We start from the raw sequence: 24,205 nt of genomic DNA on the forward strand, positions 1-24,205 counted from the left end.
AACCTTTTTAGTTACGTTCAACTGAATTGACTACAAAAAAAAACTTGAATTATATCATCTCTTATCTCATCCTCAGGACATCCCATAGCACTTCATTACTGAGCGATGACTGTTGAAGTACAGTCATTACAGGGGCAAATGTAACAGCTACTTTGCACACAAGGTTCCACAAACAGCTAATGAATGAATAATCTGCTTTCTTAGTTCAATAGTTGTAAAGTTTAGTCCGTAATGTGTCTGTTGAATAGCAAATAGTGCTCTTCAGTTTTGATGTCACAGGAACAGAAATTCTGCACCAGGTGTCATCTTGCAGACTCCCTCTATCCAACAGCTCAAAACTATAAAAGTTGTGTGGCAAAGAATGCTGCAAGTTTTAAGATATCAAAATGTAGGGAAATTCAGTATATACTAACACTTTAAGAATGTTTAAAAGTTACCCAGATGATCAAGAGGCCCTCATGAAGAAAATGTATGGCATTCTTAAACTTAATGAAAAGGTTTCTTTATGCAGATAAGTGAAAGTTATAAATTCAACAAATCCTCTATTAACATGGTGAACAGACAGATCGATCAGTGTTAATTGGGATGTGAAAGGAACAGGCATGATGAGCCAATTTCCTTCGTACATGCTAATATCAGAGTCCTGCAGCACAGAAGGCCATTTGGCCAATTGTGCTTCTTTGAAAGAGCCATCCAATTAGTTCCACACTCCTGCTCTTTTGTGAACATTTTCCTTTTTCAAGAGCAGATTCAGTTCTCTTTTGTAAGTAACTAGTGAATCTGCTTCCATTATCCTTTCAAGGAGTGCATTTTCGACCATAACTTTGTGTACCTTAAAACTGTGTCCTCTGGTCACAGACCTTCCTGCCAATAGAAACAGTTTCTTATTTACTCTATCAAATCTCCCCTTAATCTTCTGTGCTCTAAGGTAAACATAAATTCATATTGTAGCAGCTTTTTCTCAGATGGTGCTCAAGTTATCTGAGGCTCAAACTGAAGCTTTGGGTTTGAGAGTATTGTGCTGCTTTTGAGTGTTCAGTAATCAGGCTGTTAGTCCACAAGGCATGTGTGGATTGTGGTGAGGTTTGAGGGGGAAAATGCACAAGTTTTAGTTGCCCTTGCTAGACTCCCAAAATAATTGTACTTTCCTTTACTGCACCACTCCATACTTCGTAAAGTTGGCTTTAAGTCAATAAGGATATGGCCCAGGATCTAAATATTTTTAGAAATAAATTTGCTTTATGTACAGGTGTTTTTTTTTAATGTTTCAGATTGGAAACTTCTTTCCCAAATTCCTGTTATGTATTCATGCAGGCTGAACCTTCCTACTCTCTTTAGAAAGGGAGAACGGACAGAGAGTTGAGCAATGTCAGAGGCATAAGGAAAAGTATTTGGGCCATTGGGTGCATTGAGGAGAACAAGGGGACACACCAGATGGATTATAGATAGTCATAGAATCATAGAAAGTTTAAGGCACAGAAAGAGGCCACTTGGCCCATCGCATCTGTGCCGGCCGAAAAACAATCCACCTATTTTGATCCCGAGCCCTGCAGATTACTGCACTTGAGGTGCGGGTCTCTGCTTCAACTACCCTTTCAGGCAGTGAGTTCCAGCCTCTGGTGAAAAGGTTTTTCCACCAATCACTTTAAATCCAGTCACCTCGTCACTGACCTCTCTGCTAAGGTGACTAGGCCCCTCAAAATTTTGTACATTTCAATCAGATCTCCCCTCAGCCTTCTCTGTTCCGAGGAGAACAACCCCAGCCTACCTAATCTTTTGTCATAGCTGCATTTTTCCAGTCCTGGCAACATCCTCGTACATCTCCTCTATACCCTCTCTAATGCAATTACATCCTTTCTGTAATGAGGTGACCAGAACTGCACACAGTACTCAAGTTGTGGCCTAATCAATGAGTTATACAGTTCCAGCATAACCTTCCTGCTCTTGTATTCTATACCTCAGCTAATAAAGGAAAGGATTCCATATGCCTTCTTAACCACCGGTCCTGCTACCCAGAGCCAGTGCAGACACGATGGGCCAAATGGCCTCCTCCTGCGCTGTAACAATTGTGTGATTCACTCCAAGGTGTCTCACTTCCTCTACATTTCAGTGTTTTCCCATTAATCGTGTATTCCTTTGTCTTGTTTGACCTCCCCAAATGCATCACCTCACACTTCAAGTTGAATTCCATTTGCCACTTTTCTGCCCATCTGACCAGACCATCACTATCTAACTGCAGCCTACAGATATCTTCTTCGCTATCTACCACACGGCCAATCTTTGTGTCATCTGCAAACTTCTTGATCACGCCACCTATATTTACGTCCAAATCGTTAATATACGCCACAAAAAGCAGGGGACCCAGTAGAACCCTGCGGAATGCCACTGGAAACAGCCCTCCAGTCGCAAAAACACCTGTCAACAATTACCCTCTGTTTCCTGCCACTGAGTCAATTTTGTATCCACCTTGCTGCATTTCCCTGGATCCCATGGGATTTTATTTTTTTAATCAGTCTGCAATGTGGGACCTTGTCAAAAGCCTTGCTAAAATCCATGTAGACCACATCAACTGCACTACCCTCATCTATCTTGTTACTTAAAAAAAATTTGATCAAGTTGGTCAAACAAGATTTTCCCTTAACAATCCTGCTAACTACCCCTGATTAACCTGTGCCTGTCTAAGTGAGTTTATCCTGTCTCTCAGAATAGATTCCAATAATTTGCCCATTGCTGAGGTTAGCCTGACTGGCCTGTAATTATTCGGTCTATCCTTCACTCCCTTTTTAAACAGAAGTACAACGTTAGCAGTTCTCCAATCCTCTGGCACCACCCATATCCATTGAGGACTGGAAAATGATGGTCAGACCTCTGCTATTTCTTCTCTTTTAACAGCCTAGGATACATTTTATCTGGTGAAATGGATTGCCTGCCCTTTGAAATCAGCAGGGTGAAAATCAGCTGAGTTCTACAGTGTTGACGATCGGTCTGCCAGATAATCACACCAGTAGCAAAGGTTAAAAATTATCCCTGAGCTGTTTTATAAATAACCTGTAGTTCTGATACTGGGTAACAAGTATTCCATTCCATGATGATTTCAATTGATTACAGATTAAATTCAGCACATAATGCACTGTTTATGGAAAACTCATAACTACCTATTACTCCTGTAGGTGGCACAATAATGTTTTGCAGTGATAAAGGTGTCACACCATGTGACAGGTTAGCTGCTATTTTATCATCCTGAGATTGTGTAATCTGGCTACTTGGTTCCTACGAATTACTCGTTTCTAAATTTTGTTCAGTAACTAACTCTTCATTGTTCTCAAGTAAAACTAAATTGAGACTTGTCTAAAACACATGGAGGTACAATTCACCTTTGGTAGGGGTTCAAATGGGCAGTATCAGCTTGGTTAAGTTATTTACCCTGCTAGCTTTTCCTTAAAGCGCTTGTTTTGTGCCCCTGTGATTCTAGATTTTCAATAATTATTATCCTTTGCCAATTTATTTTCCTTCAATTTTTATATATTAATATAGAATCATACAATAAACTCACTGAATTGAAGAGAAAAGGTTGTCACTGCTTGCAAGCATGAAGCAGCTATTTACATTCAGACCCAAGTATCTCCCTTTGGATTCATCCAAATAGCACATGGATGAGAAAGGATCATTTTGTATGTAGAACTCAAAGCAAGCACCTTCCCCATTTCTCCTGCAGGGGGTTCTTTTCCTCTCCACCCACCCAACACCATGGGATGCAGGGAATGGGCATAACAAGTTTTTTAAGATTTGTCCATCCAGGCACATACAGCAGAGTCTGTGTAGTCATGATCTCAAATGTTCTTTTACTCAAAGATAATAAAATTTTAAGAAGAATTCAGAGCCAGTACAACAAAAATTACGAGGTTTGACTAACACAAATGAAATATTCTGCAGGTTCTCAAATTGGTGGAATTCCATTCGTAAGAACCATCTATGGAAATGTTAGGAGAAATAGCTTATTTCTGTGTAAATATCACAGGTCAGGAAATATTCAGAGTTGCATGGATACAAAGGGTAAAAGAGTTGTCCCTTTTGTTGCATTGCAGCCCGGAGTCAAAATGCATGATTCAGATTGGCATCTGTTAATGTAGACCAAAGTACAAAACTAGGAATTTAAACTTCTATTAGAGGGTCGCACCATCTTAAATTCCAAATGGAGGTTAATGTCAAACATAATATAAGTAGATGAATGCAATTGTTAATATAACCAAAGACAAGCCCCAACTTTCTTGTCCCTTTGCCGAAAATACATTTGATACAGGGATTGAGGCATTAAATTACTCTTTGTGGCACATTCTGTACCAATGCTGATTTTCATTCATTAAAGAATGGAACAGAAAATGCTTCCGTTGTCATGGCAGCCCCCTTCAACCCTTGCAGCTATTCGAGTTGTTATGGATGCAACTCTTTGACGGGTCTGGACCATGGAGGTGGTTCGACTTGATCCATCAACAAGTGGCCTCGATGGAGGATTGTCCAGTTTCCAGGCTATACCAGATCTGCAAGAACTAATAGAGAAATGTTCTATTATGGACAAAAAATGATGAATATTGTTTACATACCTCATGTCGAACCCACAGGCTGATACGATGAGACAATGTTACTCAGTCTGCAGAGAAAGCTGAATGAAGCTTCTTTATCCTTAAGGATGACATAGATTCTCGATCATTTCCTGTTTGCTGAATTGATACTGTGTAGAAGAAGAACCAAACACTGACTGTATACACGTAGTTGGAATGCAGTGTATAGCATTCCAAGTAGATGATCCATCTTGGCCTCCTCCAGAGGTCCCCAGCATCTCAGAGGCCAACCGTCACCCAATTCGAGTCACTCCATGTGACATTAAGTGGCTGAAGGCACTGGATACAGCAAAGGCTATGGGCCCTGACAGTATCCCAGCTGTAGTACTGAAGACTTGTGGTAACCCCTAGCCAAACTGTTCCAGTACTACAACAACACTGGCATCTACTAGACAATGTGGAAAATTGCACAGGTACGTCCTGTTCACAAAAAGCAGGACAAATGCAATCCGGCCCATTACTGCCCCATCAATCTACTCTCAATCATTAGCGAAGTGATGGGAAGAGTCATTGACAGTGCTATCAAGCAGCACTTACTCACCAATAACTGTGCTCACCAATGCTCAGTTTGGGTTTTGCAAGGAAAACTCAGCTCCAGACTTCATTACAACCTTGGACCGAACTGCTAAATTCCAGAGGTGAGATGAGAATGACTGCATTTGAGTGACATCAAGGAGCTCTAGCAAAATTGAAGTCAATGGGAATTGGAGGAAAACTCTCCACTGGTTGGAATTATATCTGGCACAAAGGAAAATGGTTGTGGTTGTTAGAGGCCAATCATCTAAGCCCAGAACATCACTGCAGGAGTTCCAGGATGTTCCAAACATCTTCAGCTGCTTCATCAACACCCTCCCTCATAAAGGTCAATATTGGGGATGTTCACTGATGATTTCAGAGTGTTCAGTACCATGCAAGATGCTGAAGCAGTCTGTGCCTGCATGCAGCAAGACCTGGATAACAAATGGTAAGTAATACTCACGCCACACAAGTGCCACGTAATAACCATCTCCCCTTGATGTTTAACAGCATTACCACTGCTGAATCCCCTACCATCAACATCCTGGGGGGTTACCTTTGAGCATAAACTTAACTTGACCAGCCAAATAAATACTGTGACTACAAGAGTAGCTCAGAGGCTAGGACTCTGCAGTGAGTAACTCACCACCTGACTCCCCACAGCCTGTCAATCATCTACAAGGCACAAGTCAGGAGTGCGATGGAATACTCTCCACTTGCCTGGATGAATGCACCTTGACACCATCCAGGACAAACCAGCTGCTTGATCGGCACCTCATTCACCACCTTAAACATTCACTCCATCCACCACCAGTGCACAGAGGCAGCAGTGTGTACCATCTACAAGATGCACTCCAGCAAGTCTCCTTCAACAGCCCCTTCCAAACCCATGACCTTTACCACCTCATCATTCTCCACATGTGGCAAATTCTTGCTTATTTTTAGAGCCATACAATAGCACAACTCAGTAAAGTTGCAATAGCAGGTGTGATTATGGGGGTCACTCGCTAGACCGCTATTTATCGTCCATCCATAACTGAGCAAGGAGCTATTAGACAGGAGTCACATATCGGTCAGACTGCGAATATGTTTATCAGAATATAGTTCCGTTGTCAGGTTTTTAGTTACCTAGAAGCTGAAAGGCCACTTGCTCACTGAAACAAGAAAAATAGTCTGCCGTTTGTTACCTTCTCTGTTCCTGTTCTCTCTGGGTGCCTCTAAATGACAATACATTTAGATCTGCGGGACTGCACTGTGAAAGCAGGGCCAGCCTTCGGAAGGACAGTGAACCAATTGATCTAAATTTTCGTGGGGAATCTAATGACAGAGGTGATGCTAACTAAAGAAAGTAGTTTTGTTTAGCGGATAGTTGGCGGTTTTCGCAAAACAGTTGAGGTGCGTGAGTGATGGACAGCGCTGCATGTCTGTCAGTCAGGGTTGAAATGTACAATTTTGGCAAGCTGAGACAGTGCAGCAACATCCAAATGTGTTCATCCTTCATCTTAATAGACCTGTTGAAACAAGCAATTTAAAGAAATAGGGTGCTACTAGCATAAAAGGAGGGTTTACAGGCCATTGGCCAAAGGTCTATTTAAATGTCCTGATGCTGTGTTCAGAAATGGCAGGCACCAAAGTTTAAGCAAGGCAAGTATCAGAACGCAGAAGCCAATACGTAGAGATTTGTCAATTATTTTCCCTCCCTGAGTTTCCCAATATATCAATTCTGATCAAATAGAGACAGTTTTGCTTTTGAAGAAATGTGTTTTTTGAAATAAACTGGAGCACCCTGTGAGAAACAGAACACTTCAGTTAACAGATTGTCACCACCCTTTGAGATTGTATACAGCAGTCTTGCTTTGTGGAACAGTTGGATTGCAAAATCCTTTTGAAGCTGTTCTTTTGGCTCTGGCAGTGAGCGTATCAGTCTTGATTGCTGACTGTTTAAAACCTCAAACCTATTTACAAAAGATTGCACATATTTTGTATCATGTGGCAAATCCGATCGCCACAAGTTTGACTAGCATTGAAATCCTATTGGACAACACAGACCTAGAAGGGAAAGGGTAGCAGACGGATGAGAATACCACCACCTACAACTTCCCCTCAAGCCACGCACCACCCTGATTTGGAACTATATCACCATTCTTTCACGGTCGCTGGATCAAAGCCTCAAACTCCCTCCTTAACAACATGGTGGCTGTACCTACCACAGATGGGCGATTCAAGAAGGCAGCTCACCATTACCTTAGGGGGCAATTAGGGGTGGGCAACAAATGCTGGTATTGCCAGTGATGCTCACATCCCACGAACGATAATAAAAAATCTCCAGCACATTAACAGTACCTGCTTCAGTTCACTATCAAAATTAAAGATGACATGTCTGTAGGTTTGGTGCCCACCATGGTTATACTGTGCTCAACACTTGCACCACCATTTTTTGGTCAATTATAAAGTCACCGCTTGCAGCGTGTTAAGGGCCCTGGCTCCATCGGGCAATAAAAGGTGTTCAGTAAATTTGAACTTTAAGGTACAACTACCTTGTAAACTTAATCCCCTTTAAGAGGTATCAAGTTAGTTTGTGATTCATTGTTGACTTATAATCGCAAAATTATGTAGATCACTTTTACATTAATTTTTATCAGACATGTATTATGAAGAGAGGCGTGTTACTGAAGCAGTCAGGCTTTACCATCTACCTTGGCGGAGACCAAATTCATTAAACCAGCCAAGAAACAAGATGAAAGGTGGTCATGTATTTCCTACAGTTATACTCAAGAGGAATAATTTTAAGACCAGATCAATGGTGTGCGAGACAGAGAGTGGAGCAATTAGCAATACCAATGGAAAATGGATTAGATATACGCAACTGATCATGGCAAGCGCTCCAAAATAGTTACGTGACTGCATATAAATCATTCAACAGGTATAGCGAACAAATCAGGTTAGCACCATGCACCCGCTATTAGTGATGGGGACGGTAGGTACATAAACTGCATGTCATCACACTTCGGTCTCGCAACAATGGACACTCACCCTGAGCCTGCTAAATATCCTCCATCAGTAGATAATAATGAGAGTTTGTAAAACCCTCCAGCTATGTGGAATAACCATCATAGCGGGTGGTATTATGATCATGGCCATGGAAGGAGTGTTCACGTCATGACCTGTCAGACTGCTCATCAGTTTGCAAATCCTTCCACTACTTCACACTAACCGAGGGAAAAATGTGAAGATATGAAAATTGCAAATAAGCTTTTTGTTAAAAGTAGAATTGTGTTGATATTCAGATGTGTCTCGTTGATTTCCTTTTAATAAAAAGACAATAACCACAGTACTAAGGAATATCAGGTAACTGCAATTTCTAATCCATACACCTCAATGAAAACCATGCAAGTCATCTAAACAAAATATCCCTTCATCCACACAAAAATTAATAAACTCGTCTTCAAATCCCATCTGGATGACATTTTTTATGAACTTCGAAGAATCACATACAACATTGTCCAATAGGATTTCAATGCTTGCCAAACTTGTGGCAATCAGGTCACATGATACAAAATATGTGCAATCTTTTGAAAATAGGTTTGAGGTTTTAAATAATCAGCAATCAAAACTGATTGCCACAGCCAGGAGAACAGCTTCAAAAAGATTTTGAAATCCAACTGTTCCACAAAGCAAGCTTGCTGTGTACAATTTCAAAGGGTGGTGACAAACTGTTAATTGAAGTGTTTCGTTTCTGGCAGCGTGCTCCAGTTTATTTTAAAAAAAAATTTCTTCAAAAGCAAACTGTCTCTATTTTATCAGAATTGATATATTGGGAGACTTGGAGGAAAAAGAATTTACAAATCTCTACATATTGGCTTCTGCGCTGACATTTGCTTACGCTCTGTTGCCTGTCATTTCCAACAGTAGCATCCGGACATTTAATAGGCCTCTGGCTCATGGCCAACCTCCTTTAATGCCAATAGCACCCAATTCTTTTCTGAACACATTTGGATGCTGCTGCATAGTCAGTATGAGAAACTAGGCGCTAAATTAAGCAGCAGAACCTCAAAGGTTCCTCTCTGGACTATTACCTGAGCCACGTGCAAATTGGCATAGGGCAAATGAGATTAGAGAAATTAATGCACGGCTCAAAAACTGGTGTGGTAGAAGTGGGTTCCAGTTCTTGGGGCACTGGCACCAGTACTGGGGAAAGTGGTGGCTGTACCATTGGGACAGTCTACATCTGAACAGTGCTGGGGCCGGCGTTCTAGTGGGCCGCATAACTAGGGAAACAGAGAGGGTTTTAAACTGAATAGTGGGGGCAAGGGATCGAATTTGGGAAGATATGGTAAATCAAGAAGTAGAGACAAGGCAAGAGAGGAAGGTATTAAAATATGGGAAATGATAAACAGACTGTAAACAGGAAGGGACAGAGCGTACAAATCTAACAGTAAATCAAAATGGGTGGCACAGTGGCGCAGTGGTTAGCACTGCAGCCTCACAGCTCCAGCGACCCGGGTTCAATTCTGGGTACTGCCTGTGTGGAGTTTGCAAGTTCTCCCTGTGTCTGCGTGGGTTTCCTCCGAGTGCTCCGGTTTCCTCCCACAGCCAAAAGACTTGCAGGTTGATAGGTAAATTAGCCATTATAAATTGCCCCTAGTATAGGTAGGTGGTAGGGGAATATAGGGACAGGTGGGGATGTGGTAGGAATATGGGATTAGTGTAGGATTAGTATAAATGGGTGGTTAATGGTCGGCACAGACTAGGTGGGCTGAAGGGCCTGCTTCAGTGCTGTATCTCTAAATCAAAAATCAAAAAAAAAATAAACAGATAAGGCTAGGAGGTTACAAAAATAATAAAAAGGACAAAACTAAAGGCTCTGTATCTGAATGCACATAGCATTCAAAACAAAACAGACGAGCTAAGAGCGCAAATAAATAAATAAGTACGATCTGATAGCCATTACAGAGACATGGCTGCAGGAGGACCTAGATTGGGACTTGAATATTGAAGGGTACATGGCATTTAGGAAGGACAGGAAGCTAGTAAAAGGTGGAGGGGTAGCTCTATTAATTATTGATGGTATTAGCACAATAGAGAGGGATGACCTAAATTCAGGAGACCAGGATATAGAAGCAGTTTGGGTAGAGATGAGAAATGATAAAGGCAAGAAGTCACTTGTGGGAGTGGTGTACAGGCCACCTAACATGAACCACACTGTAGGACGGGGTATAAAAGGAAGAAATAATGGCAGCTTGTCAGAAAGGTACAGCAATAATTATAGGGGATTTTAACCTACATATAGACTTAAAAAATCAGATGTGCAGAGGTAGCCTAGATGAGTACATAGAATGCTTTCAGGATAATTTCTTGGAAAAGTACGTTCTGGAGCCAACCAGAGAGCAGGCTATAATAGACCTGGTATTGTGCAACGAGATAGGATTAATTAATGACCTCATAGTTAAGGCGCCCCTAGGCAGCAGCGATCATGATTGAATTTTACATTCAGTTTGACGGAGAGAAAAAAGAGTGGGTCCAAAAGTAGTATTTTAAACTTAAATAAGAGCAATTATGAGGGCATGAAAGCAGAGCAAGCTAAAATGCACTGGAAAATCAAGTTAAGGGATAGGTCAATAGAGATGCAGTGGCAGACATTTCAGAATACACACAATAGATACATTTCAACAACAAAGAAAAATTCCAAGTTTGGGGGGGGGGGGGACCCGCCATTTGTGGTAACTAAAACCGTTAAAGATAGCATCAAACTTAAAGAAAAAGCATATAATTGCGCAAAGATGGGAGGCAGGTCAGAAGATTGGACAGAATATAAAATACAGCAAAGAATGACAAAGATTGATAAGGAAGGTAAAATTAGAGTACAAGAGAAAACTAGCTAGAAATATAAAGATAGATAGTAAGAGTTTCTATCGATACTTTAAAAAAAAGTTTAAAAAGTGAGCGTTGGTCCTATAGAAAGTGAGTCTGGGGAATTAATAATGGATAATAAGGAGATGGCAGATAAATTGAACAGATATTTTGCATCGGTCTTTACTAGAGCTGGCGGGCAGCCATAAAGACAGGGCTAAATTGTGGCGAGTCGAAGAGACTTTGTAGTTGGCAGGAAAAAAGACAGAGGCGCTAGGGGAGAGCCAACTGTGCAACAGCCCCAACAAACAAATTTCTCTGCAGCACCTGTGGAAGAGCCTGTCACTCCAGAATTGGCCTTTATAGCCACTCCAGGCGCTGCTTCACAAACCACTGACCACCTCCAGGCGCGTATCCATTGTCTCTCGAGATAAGGAGGCCCAAAAGAAAGAAAAAGAAATACAAGTAACATCCCAATATTAGCTGTAAATCAGGAAATGGAAGGGACGGAAGAACTGAAGAAAAATTACAATCACCAGGGAAGTGGGACTGAACAAATTGTTGGAGCTGCGGGCTGACAGGTCCCGGGGTCCTGATGGACTTCATCCTAGGGTCTTAAAAGTGGCTAGGGAGACAGTTGATGTCTTAGTTTTAATTTTCCAAAATTCCCTCGATTCGGGAAATAGGAAAGCTAATAGAATGTTATCGTTTATCGTGAGGGGAATTGAATAGAGACCACATTTCGAGTATTCTGTACAGTACTGGTCTCCTTATTTAAGGAAGGATGTAAAGGGGTTGGAGGCAGCACAGAGAAGGTTTACTAGACTAATACCTGGAATGGGCAGCCTGTCTTACGAGGAAAGATTGGATAGGCTAGGCTTGTATCTGCTGGAATTTAGAAGAGTAAGAGGCGACTTGATTGAAACATACAAGATCCTGAGGGGTCTTGACAGGGTGGATGTGGAAAGGATATTTCTCCTTGTGGGAGAATTTCAAACTAGGGGTTGCTGTTTAAAAAATAAGGGGTCACCCATTTAAGACAGATGAGGAGAAATTTTCTCTCTGAGGGTTGAGAGTCTTTGGAATTCTCTTCCTCAAAAGGTGGTGGAAGCAGAACCTTTGAATATTTTTAAGGCAGAAGTAGATAGATTCTTGATAAGCAAGGGGGTGGAAGGTTGTCGGGGGTAGGTGGAAATGTGGAGTAATCAGTTCAGCCATGAACTTACTGAATGGCGGAGCAGGCTCGAAGGGCCAAGTGGCCTACTCCTGCTCCTAATTCATATGTTCGTATGCTGCACCGCCCCCAGCTTGCCAAAATTGCACATTTAACCCATGATTGGCAGATCGGGGACGGAGAAAATGGGAGAATGGAATGGAGTCCTTACAGGAGGTAGAGTGTGAAGAAGTGTAGTCCAGGTAGCTGTGGGAGTCGGTGGGCTTATAATGGATATTAGTAGACAACCTATCCCCAGAGATGGAGAGAGAAGTCGAGGAAGGGAAGGGAAGTGTCAGAGATGGACCATGTAAAGGTGAGAGAAGGGTGGAAATTGGAAGCAAAGTTGATAAAGTTTTCCAGTTTGGGGCGGGACGCATCTGCTCTGATGATGCTACCTTCCATGACGGTGCTTCTGATATGACCTCCTTTTTCCTCAACCGAGGACTCCCCCCCACTGTTGTTGACAGGGCCCTCAACCGTGTCCGGCCCATTTCCCGCACCTCTACCCTCACTCCTTCCCCTCCCTCCCAGAACCGTGATAGGGTTCCCCTTGTCCCCACTTTCCACCCCATCAGCCTCCATATCCAAAGGATCATCCTCCGCCATTTCCGCCACCTCCAGCGTGATGCCACTACCAAACGCATCTTCCCCTCCCTTCCCGTCAGCATTCCGAAGGGATCATTCCCTCCACAACACCTTGGTCCACTCTTCCATTACCCTCACCACCTTGTCCCCGTCCCATGGCACCTTCCCCTGCAATCGCAGGAGGTGTAATACCTGCCCCATTTACCTCCTCACTATCCCAGGCCCCAAACACTCCTTTCAGGTGAAGCAGCAATTTACTTGTACTTCTTTGAATGTAGTATACTGTATTCGCTGCTCACAATGTGGTCTCCTCTACATTGGGGAGACCAAATGCAGACTGGGTGACCGCTGCTTTGCGGAACACCTCCGCTCAGTCCGCAAGCAGGACCCTGAGCTTCCGGTTGCTTGCCATTTCAACACTCCCCCCTGCTCTCATGCTCACATCTCTATCCTGGGCTTGCTGCAGTGTTCCACTGAACATCAACGCAAGCTCGAGGAACAGCATCTCTTTTACTGATTAGGCACACTACAGCCTGCCGGACTGAACGTGGAATTCAATAATTTCAGAGCATGACGGGCCCCCCATTTTACTTTTATTTTTAGTTATTTTTTCTTTTTTTAAATTTTTTTTCTTTTGTTTATTTCATTTCAACGTAGTTTGTTCAGTTTGCTTACCCACTGTTTTTTTTCATGTTTGTACTTGCTGCTGTTCAATCTTCAGTCTTAACACCCTATCTGTACTAATGCTTTGTCTTTCAACACACCATTAACATATTGTTTGCCTTTGCTCCATGACCTTTTGGTCAGCTATGTGGCCTTATCCAATCTACACCTTCTCCTTTGTTATCTCTTGCCCCACCCCTGGCTCACTTGCTTATAACCTTTGACATTTTTAATATTTGTTGGTTCCGAAGAAGGGTCACTGATCCGAAACGTTAACTCTGCTTCTCTTTCCACAGATGCTGCCAGACCTGCTGAGTGGTTCCAGCATTTCTTGTTTTTATTTTAGCTCCCTATATAAAGTTCCACATGCCTTCAAGTGCTAAAGTACCGATTCCTGAAGCTTCCCCAATGATTCCAGTAGATGGAAATACACTGGCTTATCACAAAGATCCCATGCTGGATCCCTGGGCTGTGCTGACTCAACCGATCTGAGGAGCAGTAGGGGTGCTGGAATTAGGCTTGGCACTCGATGGGCTGCCCACATCCCAAGAATTGCTGAAGGTGACTACCGTTGCTGTTACGAGGTAAACAATTTATTACTTAATTAGAAAAGGTATTCACAAAGTTAAAACGGACAGGTTAATAGGATTCAGAAGGTTCATTTCATACGCATCAGTGCTACAATGTAAGTTACATGCATTTTAAAAAAAACTAATTTACAGGTTGGGGGAAGCAGAATTCCAACATGCGTGCTCTCCCCATACCTCAAGCCAGAAGCCCCAAGACAGAAGTTCGCATTTAAGTAATCCCAGCCTGAGAAAGCGTGGGGTAGAGAGAGAAGGAAATAAGCAGGTGGGGGAAATGATAGCACAGTAGGTGTCCATTTGGCCTATGACATCTTTGCCCAAGGGAAATATTACAAAAAATAACTTACAAACAAGAACTCACTTTCTGCTGCAGGCTAAAATTTCATTACTCTGCACAGTACATCTTTCTGGGTTTTCCGTTTTCTCTAAAATGGTCTTTCCTATTTTTCCTCTGAAGATTTGATTTTCTTGCACTGCTCCCTTAGCTTGGTCCAAGATTGCAATCCCATAGTCGTGAAGAGATTGGATTCTGTTCTTTGTCACCTGAAGCAAAGCACATCTAAGCATTATCTCATGGACTGTTACCATCTCGAATAAACTGTTCTCTCCCCTCCCTGCCCCACCGTAATGCTCAGATTCATTTACAAAGCTCCCTGACAGTCTACAGCTCTTAAATTAATTGCTTAATTCAAACTAGCTGCTAAATTGAATTAAGTTAATTCAAACTGAAATCAAGCATTACTTTATTTCAAGTAGATAATTCAAACTAATGGATAATTCAAATTTTTTGAATCAAAAGCAACTTTGAATTCATAAGAGTCAGCTGTAATGTCAGATGGAATACTTGAAAAAAAGGATGGTTAGAAATGAAAATCTGGAACTTGTGTACATACGTAGCAACCAAGGTGTTAGTCGCGGTTCAGTAATAGCACTTTGACTGTGTTTTCAAGCCCCTGCTCCAGAAATTTCCATACGTAATCCAGGCTGGTATTTCACAGCAGTATGGAGAGAGTGCTGCAGTGTTCGAACCATCGTCTTTTTGATGAGATGCTAAACCAAGACCCTGCCTGCCCTCTCAGGTGCATATAAGAGATCCCGCTGCATTGTTCAGAGAGGAGCAGGAGAGTTCTGCTGGTGGCCTATCCAACATTACTAAAACAGATTATTTTGTCATGTATTTTGTTGCTATTTTTGGGATCTTGCTGTTTGCAAATTGGCTACACCATTTTTCTATATTACAACAGTGACTTCTTTGGCCTCCTTGTCTCAAGAGACAATGGGTAAGTGCCTAGAGGTGGTCGGTGGTTTGTGGAGCAGTGCCTGGAGTGGCTATAAAGGCCAATTCTAGAGTGACAGACTCTTCCACAGGCGCTGCAGATAAAAATTGACTGTCGGGACTGTTACACAGTTGGCTCTCTCCTGCACTTCTGTCGTTTTTCCTGCCAACTGCTAAGTCTCTTCGACTCACCACCTGATGCCAAGGATTCTTCAGAGGCAGTGAAGATGGAATGAGTTGAGACCTCGCTCTTGGCTGACATACGTTGTCCAGGCCTCGCTGCCAGAGAGCAAGGTACTGAGGACACAGACTTGAAACACTTGGACTTTTGTGTTCTGTGTCAGTGCGCCATTTTCCCACACCCTCTTGGCCAGACTGGATAGCAGCGGATGCCTTTCCCATGCACTTGTTGATTTCTGCATCAAGAGACAGGGTACTGGTGATAGTTGAGCCTAGGTAGCTGAACTCTTGAACCACTTCCAGAACGTGGTCGCCGATATTGATGGATGGAGCATTTCTGACGTCCTGTCCCATGATGTTCGTTTCCTTGAGGCTGATGGTTAGGCCAAATTCGTTGCAGGCAGCCGCAATCCTGTTGATGAGTCTCTGCAGACACTCTTCTGTGTGGGATGTTAATGCAGCATCGTCAGCAAAGAGGAGTTCCCTGATGAGGACCTTCCGTACTTTGGTCTTCGCTCCAAGACGGGCATGGTTGAACAACCTGCTATCTGATCTTGTGTTGAGGAAAATTCCTTCTTCTGAAGACTTGAATGCATGTGAGAGCAGCAGTGAGATGATGATACCAAACAGTGCAGGTGCGAGAACACAGCCCTGTTTCACGCCACTCAGGATAGGAAAGGGGTCTGATGAGGCGCTGCTATGCTGAATTGTGTCTTTCATATTGTCATGGAATGAGGTGATGATACTTAGTAGCTTTGGTGGACATCCGATCTTTGCTAGTAGTCTGAAGAGACCACGTCTGCTGACGAGGTCAAAGGCTTTGGTGAGATCTATGAAAGCAGCGTAGAGGGGCATCTGTTGTTTGTGGCATTTCTCCTGTAGCTGGCGAAGGGAGAACAGCATGTCAATGGTGGATCTCTCTGCCCGAAAGCCACACTGTGCCTCAGGGTAGACACGCTCAGCCAGCTTCTGGAGCCTGTTTAAAATGACTTGAGTGAAGACTTTCCCCACTGTGCTGGGCAGGGAGATTCCATGGTAGTTGTTGCAGTCACCGCAGTCACCCTTGTTCTTATAGAGTACTTCAATAAAGTATCTCATTGGCTGTGAAGCACTTTAGGACGTCTGGAAGTCGTGAATAGCGCCATATAAATGCAAGTAATTCCTTCCCTTCTAACTCAAAAATCATTAAATTGACAGCCTTCTGAGACAAATATATTTTTAAAAAAGCTTTCGGTAGGAGCCTTGATCCCTATTTCATGGATGAAAAACTTCTGCCAAATGGCAGATTTGCAACATTCAGGTTCTGGAAATCTACCATTGGCTTTTTCCAGCCCACCAAAGCTTTTAATCCAGCCCTGTCTGTGATTGGTCACTGAGAACAGGCTGCCTGGGCAGGGCGAGTGCTGATTAGCGGTTCATGGTGCAGGCCACTGGGATCAGCCATCCTTGTTTTCACATGGTTTAGGGAGCGAGTGGGAATGGCTGCTGCGGTGGGGAGGGAGAGAGGGGCTGAGGGGAGAGCAGGATGCGGGCCAGCACACAGCCAGAGGCAGAGAGAAAGAGAGCGCGAGTGGGTCAGGCAGCCCTTTAAACCAGCACCAGCCCAGGTAGCAGAGAGGGGTGGGAGAGAGGAAAGTGAGAGAGGTGGCGGTGGTAGAGAGAGGGAGCTGGTGCTGGTTTAAAGCACTGATTGACTAACCCATTTGCGCTCTCTCTCTTGCTCTGTGTTCCCTCAGCGCTGCGCCACCCTGCGCCTCTGACTGTGTGCTGGCCCCTCTTCTCGCACTCCGCTGCAGCAGCCATTCCCCCTCACTCCCTAAACCGAGAGGGAGAGAGACAGAGACGGGGGGGAAAGAGAGACACAGCGACAGAAGGAGGAGGGGACAGACTCACAGGCAGAGAGAGTGAGGAGAGACATGGAGGTGGCGGAGGGGAAGAGAGACACAGGTGGGGAGAAAAAGACAGAGAGAGGGGAGGGAGCGAGAGACACACATGGGGGAAGAGCGAGACACAGACAGGAGGGAGTGCGGGAGAAACACAGAGACACACACGCGGGGGGGGGGGTGGAAAGAGAGACAGAGAGAGTCTGGAGGGGGAGGTGGGGGAGAGAACGCGATCAAGATCACTCCTGACAGGAACATCTGTCTGGAATACTCCGCATCACTACATTAATTGTGTGGGCAGACATTGACTACTTGTGCAAGCAAAACCTATTCCAGGTAACTGTGTTCAACATAGTGACGAGAAAGTAAGTCAGTCAATAAATTAGTCTTCTCATTTAAAGTATGTTTACAAAAATATACATTTTTTGTTGTTTTGATTAATAGTAAAATAAATTTCTATAACCTTTATCTTTCCAAAATTTTCTCACTGGCGCCCTATGTACGACAAAAATTGTAATGTGGCCCCTCACGCAAAAAGGTTGGACATCCTGCAGCTTCCGACCTTCAGACCCAAAAGATCGGCTTTAAAAAAAATCAGAACTGTCAATTTCACTGTCAGTTGCTGTGAATAGGGACTGCTGCTTCTGACCTTCGGGGCAGCTTTGTGGTTTACCAGTGGGCTTTTAAAAAAAAATCAGAACTGGCAGTTCTGGTGCTAAAATTTACTTCATCCTTCATAATTACATAATGTACTAAATGCTGAAATGTTGGTCAATTTGGTGATTTTATACAAATGCATTGATCCACCGTCTTAACGAGAATCGAAGATAAACAAAGGGAAAACACAGTTGAAGTGGCCGGGAAGCATTTCCATTCATTACAGATCATTAACAGTGCTATAATTACAGGACTCCTTGTCCAAAAAAAAGTAGTTTTTTTTTTGCCTTCTGGCTACTAATTTTCAGACCTTTTGTTCTTTGGCTACTCTCACCCCTGCCATTTACTGCAGTCACAAAAAGTAGAAGATTATGCCCTGGAAAGACAGCTTTTGTTTATGGCGAGGCTCTAGGTTTGATGTTACTGCAAAGGTACAAGCTCGGCAACACCCTTATAAACATACCAACAACACTTTTCAAACCATTATAAAACAGGAACACATTGGCACACAAAGCTCCCTAGCAATTGACTCAGTAGGACAGCCCGGGTCATAAATAAACACAACTTAAGTGTCTACTACAGTAATGTTTGGATTCAGCGCTGAGAGTTGTCAGCAGGTGAATAGGCCTGTTTGTTTCTGTTCCTACCTCTACTAAAGAAACCAGATACTGCACCACCCACAAACGTACATCTGGGGTGTATATCCACTCATGTTTTTTCAGCCAAGTGCGCTTTAGGGTTTCAGCAATTTTCATCTGTGCCCTGGGCTCCAACTCGGAGGTGTATCAAGGGGAGGGGTGGCGGGGCAATGGTTTCAGGGATTTTGAAACAGCTGCCAGATTTAAAGGGCAGCAGCAGCTTAAAACTTAAGTTATTGTTTTACATTTGCAGCTACAGCGACTTGAGAGTTTGGCAGGAGGTGCAGATGTTGTCATTACAAAGCAGCACTATACACAGAGGGGCCAGGATCCATGCCAAATAAAAATATAACAATCACAAATGTGTGAGGATGCACTTCAACATCCTTATACTATAACTGCAGCAGTGTTCTTGCCAATGCAGCCTCCTGTGGGGGGTTAGCACATAACAGTAAAATTTCACTCTTCTATGAACATCTGCAAATATCAGCCTTGACTATGGCACTTGTGTTTCTGAGCCAGAAGGCATCAGTTCAGGCCCCATTCTAGGAGTTAAGCCCATAACTTTAGTTGACACTTGTGTGCAGTCTTTCTAATGAGATGTTAAACCAAAGCCCCACCTGACCTTTCAGGTGAATGCAAACAATCCAACAGCTATATTCAAAGAGCAGTTCAGTTCTCCCAGTGTCCTGACCAGTATTTATTAACCTTCATTACTAAAAACAGATTATCTAGTCATTGCTGTTTGTGGGATTTTGCTGTGTCTAAAATGGCTGCTGTGTTTGTCTATAAAACAACAGTGACTCATCTCAAAAATAATTAATTGGCTCCAATTTTAACTGGAGGTCAGATACTTGGTGTCAGCACATAACTCACTTACTATAGTTTAAAAAAAAAGAACACAATATTTTAACTGACGAATAATGTAGCCAAAGTAGGCAAGATGGATAGATAGAGGTATATTCTGGATACTGCAGCTGTATGTTCATAGAAAATAATGGTCTGGTCTTTAAAAGTCACTAAAGACAGTTAAAAATTCTAATGCAGAACCCACCTTCATGTCTGCATTCTCGAGTAGCTGCAAACCACATCCATGGTTTCCCAGGATGTCATTCTCCAGGACAGTCCCTTCTCCCTTTGAGGTAACACCATGGCTGCTGTTGTCATAGATACCATTCCCCCGAAGTTCAACTTTGCACCCTGCTTCTACAAGAACTCCACCTACACTGTTGCAGGTGATGCTGTTGTTTGTGATGTGGGTGAATTGACTGCTCTGATAAACTGCAATCCCATTGTCATGGTTGGCATGGACTGCATTGGCTATTATGTTGAGAGTCTCGCTGCTTTTTATGTAGAGTCCAGCAGCTGATGAAAAGAAATTAGAGGAAAAAGAAATAAGAGTCAGCACATGAAACTACAGTAATAATGAATGCACAGGTTGGAACAGTAATGGATAATATTTAAAGAACATATGCATGAATTACAACAATTATTCATTCCTGTCTGGCGCAAAAATAAAACTGGAAAGGTGGTTCAGCCGTGGCTTACAAAAGAAATTAGGGATAGTATTAGATTCAAAGAGGAGGCATATAAAATTGCCAGAAAAAGCAGCAAGTCTGAGGATTGGGAGCAGTTTAGAATTCAGCAAAGGAGGACAAAGAGGTTGATTAAGAGGGGGACAATAGAGTATGAGTGTAAACTTGCAGGAAGTAGCCCTGGAAATAGTGGATGCATTGGTGGTCATCTTCCAAAATTCTACAGACTCTGGAGCAGTTCCTACAGATTGTAGGGTGGCAAATGTAACCCCACTATTTAAAAAGGAGGCAGAGGAAAAAAAAGGAAATTACAGACCAGTTAGCCTTACATAGGTAGTGGGGAAAATGTTAGAGTCTACTATAAAGGATGTGATAGCAGAACACCTGGAAAGCATAAACGGAATTGGGCAAAGTCAGCATGGGTTTACGAAAGGGAAATCATGCTTAACAAATCTACTGGAGTTTTTTGAGGATGTAACTAGTAGAATAGATAAGGGAGAACCAGTGGATGTGGTGTATTTGGATTTTCAGAAGGCTTTTGATAAGGTCCCACATAAGAGGTAAGTGTGCAAAATTAAAGCACATGGAATTGGGGATAATATACTGGCATGGATTGAGAATTGGTTGACAGACAGGAAACAGAGAGTAGGAATAAACGGGTCTTTTTCCATGTGGAAGGCAGCGACTAGTGGGGTACCACAGGGATCAGTGCTTGGGCCCCAGCTATTCACAATATATATGAATGACTTGGGTGAGGGAACTAAATGTAACATTTCCATGTTCAAAGTGATTCTTGACACCGCAGCCAGCTGCTGAAGTCATCAGATTGCGCCAAATGCGCACATGTGCAAATAGGCTCCTGCTCTCTGCGTTGCATTCTGCATTACTAGGACTGGTTGGCACATGCGCAGATGATGTCATCATGTAACACGGGGAAGCGGAGGAGAAGTGGGGGAAGGGAGAAAGCATGGAGGAGCGGGGAGAGCACGGCCGATGACCTTGGTGGCGGCCGGTGCGCTCTGCTCCTCTCCACCACCCCCCCACCACCCCGCTCTCTCCGGCCATTGTGTGCTGTCATGGGTTTACCTTGCCTTTGCGTGATTATTTGAGCAACGCCATCTTTAGTCCTGGCAGCTGCCTGAACATCGCAGACTGACGTTTTAGTGGAACAGGCTACATTTGCGCATGTGTCAGTGCAGCGCCACCTAGTGATTGCGTTGTCAGCAAACACAGTCTTCCAAGTTTGCAGACAACACAAAGCTGGTGGAGGGGGTGGGGTGGGGGGGGAGAATGTGAGCTGTGAGGAGGATGCAAAAAGGCTCCAATGTGATTTGGACAAATTGGGCGAGAGGATAAATGTTAGGTTATCCACTTTGGTTGCAAAAACAGAAAGGCAGATTATCGGAATGGTAATAGATTGGGAAAGGGGGAGGTGCAATGAGACCTGGGTGTCCTCATACACCAGTCGCTGAAAGCAAGCACTCAGGAATGCAAATGGTATGTTGGCCTTCATCGAAGAGGATTTGAGTACAGGAGCAAGGATGTCTTACTGCAGTTATACGAGGCCTTGGTGAGACCACATCTGCAGTATTGTGTGCAGTTTTGGTTTCCTTATTTGAGGAAGGATGTTCTTGCCATGGAGGGAGTGCAAAGAAGATTTCTTTGTATTCTCTGATTCCTGGGATGGTAAGATTGACGTATGAGGAGACATTGGATCAACTAGGCCTATATTCATTAGAGTTTAGAAGAATGAGAAGGGATCTCAATGAAACCTATAAAATTCTAACAGGACTAGATGCAGGGAGGATGCTCCCGATGGCTGGGGAGTCCAGAACCAGGGGTCACAGCTCAGGATACAGGCTATGCCATTTAGAACTGAGATGAGAAGAAATCTTTTCACTCAGAGGGTGGCGAATCTGTAGAATTCTCAACTGCAGAAGGCAGTGGAGGCCAAGTCATTAAATATATTCAAGAAGGAGATAGATATATTTCTTAATGCCAAAGGGATAGGGTGAGAAAGCAGGAACAGGGCACTGAATTAGACGATCAGCCATGATCTTTTTAGAATGGTGGAGCAGGCCCGAAGGACGGAATGGCCTACTCCTGCTCCTATTTTCTATGTTTCTATGTAAAGAGTTACTAGATGTACAAATAATTTATAACCAACCTGACTGCATGATATCAGTGCATTTAGATAGAAATTCAGCGAATTCCAATTATGCCATTGTGGGAGCACCATTACCACAAAGACTGCAGCAGTTTAAGAGAAGGCCCACCACACCTTCACAGGGCAACAGGACACCAGCCACATAGGAACAGGAATAAGCTTATTCTGCCATTCGATTAGATTATGGCTGATCTGTACCTCAACTCCATTTACCTGCCTTTGATGCAGATCCCTTGATACCCTTACCCAACAAAATTTCATCAATCTCTTGTCTTAACAATTTCAATAGACACAACCTTTCAGGAAAGAGCTTCACATTTCCACTACCATTTGCATGCAAAGTGCATTCCAAAAACAAAAATGCCTGAAATGCCTATTGAGGCAGATTAACAGGTGAGAGAACGTTACATTATTACTGTGGAATAATACACTCAGCCTTCAAAGTGGTTTGCTTAAAGCAATCCATACTGCCAATTATACAGATCCACTATAATGGGCACTATCTCAACAGTATTTTGAAGGCCTTTTAGCAGGAACCACTATATATAGTTAAGCATTTACTTAAACATACCAGAAATGTTGGGAAACACTGGGCTTAGTGAGAGAGAGGAACTGAAAGAAATCAGTATTAGTAGAGAACTGGTGTTGGGGAAATTGATGGGATTGAAGACCGATAAATCCCCAGGGCCTGATGGTATGCATCCCACAATACTTAAGGAAGTGGCCCTAGAAATAGTGGATGCATTGGTGGTCATCTTCCAAGATTCTATAGACTCTGGAACAGTTTCTACAGATTGGAGAGTAGCTAATGTAACCCCAATATTTAAAAAGGGAGGTAGAGAGAAAGCAGGGAATTATAGACCAGTCAGCCTGACGTCGGTAGTGGGGAAAATTCTAGAGTCCACTGTAAAAGATTTTATAGCAGAGTACTTGGAGAACAGTGGTAGAATTGGGCAGAGTCAGCATGGATTTACGAAAGGGAAATCATGCTAGACAAATCTACTAGAATTCTTTGAGGAAGTAACTAGTAGAGTTGATGAGGGGAAGCAAGTGGATGTGGTTTATTTGGATTTTCAGAAGGCTTTCGACAAAGTCCCACATAAGAGATTAGCATGTAAAATTAAAGTGTATGGGATTGGGGTAGTGTATTGCGATGGATAGAAAATTGGTGGGCGGACAGGAAACAAACAGTAGGGATAAATGGGTCTTTTTCCGAATGGCAGGCAGTGACTAGTGTGGTACTGCAGGGATCGGTGCTAGGACCCCAGCTATTTACAATATACATTAATGATTTAGATGAGGGAACTAAATATATCTCCAGATTTGCAGATGACACAAAACTGGGTGAGTTGTGAGGAGGATGCAGAGAGGCTTCAGGATGATTTGAACAAGTTGAGTGAGTGGGCAAAGGCATGGCAGATGCAGTATAATGTGGATAAATGTGAGGTTATCCACTTTGGTAGCAAAAACAGGAAGGCAGATTATCCGAATGGCTATAAACTGAGAGGGGGGAAAATGCAGCGAGACCTGGGTGTTCTCGTACACCAGTCGCTGAAGGTAAGTATGCAGGTGCAACAGGCGGTAAAAAAAGAAAATGGTATGTTGGCCTTCATAGCGAGAGGATTCGAGTACAGGAGCAGGGATGTCTAGCTGCAATTATACAGGGCCTTGGTGAGGCCACACCTGGAATACTGTGCACAGTTTTGGTCCCCTTATCTGAGAAAGGATGTTCTTGCTATACAGGGAGTGCAGCGAAGGTTTACCAGACTGATTCCTGGGATGGTGGGACTGACGTATGACGAGAGATTGAGTCGGTTAGGATTATATTCGCTG

General features: G+C 43.2%; 1 protein-coding gene across 2 annotated transcripts in view; it reads right to left on the reverse strand.

Moving 5' to 3' along the window:
• Window positions 1-3,855: 3,855 nt before the first annotated feature.
• The window catches only part of fbxo10 (F-box protein 10), a 97,472-nt gene continuing 77,122 nt past the window's right edge, over window positions 3,856-24,205 (reverse strand). Inside the window, exons 9-11 of one of the 2 annotated variants that reach the window (XM_068030321.1) lie at window positions 19,725-20,035; window positions 14,398-14,579; window positions 3,856-4,547 (exon numbers count right to left, since the gene is read on the reverse strand). In XM_068030321.1, coding sequence (XP_067886422.1) covers window positions 4,361-4,547; window positions 14,398-14,579; window positions 19,725-20,035 — 680 coding nt within the window. In that variant the 3' untranslated portion in view covers window positions 3,856-4,360. Of the gene's footprint in view, window positions 4,548-14,383; window positions 14,580-19,724; window positions 20,036-24,205 lie in introns of both variants that reach the window. The other variant, XM_068030322.1, reaches the window with a different exon arrangement.

Source organism: Heterodontus francisci, chromosome 4 (genome assembly GCF_036365525.1).
Source record: "Heterodontus francisci isolate sHetFra1 chromosome 4, sHetFra1.hap1, whole genome shotgun sequence".
NCBI lineage: Eukaryota > Metazoa > Chordata > Chondrichthyes > Heterodontiformes > Heterodontidae > Heterodontus > Heterodontus francisci.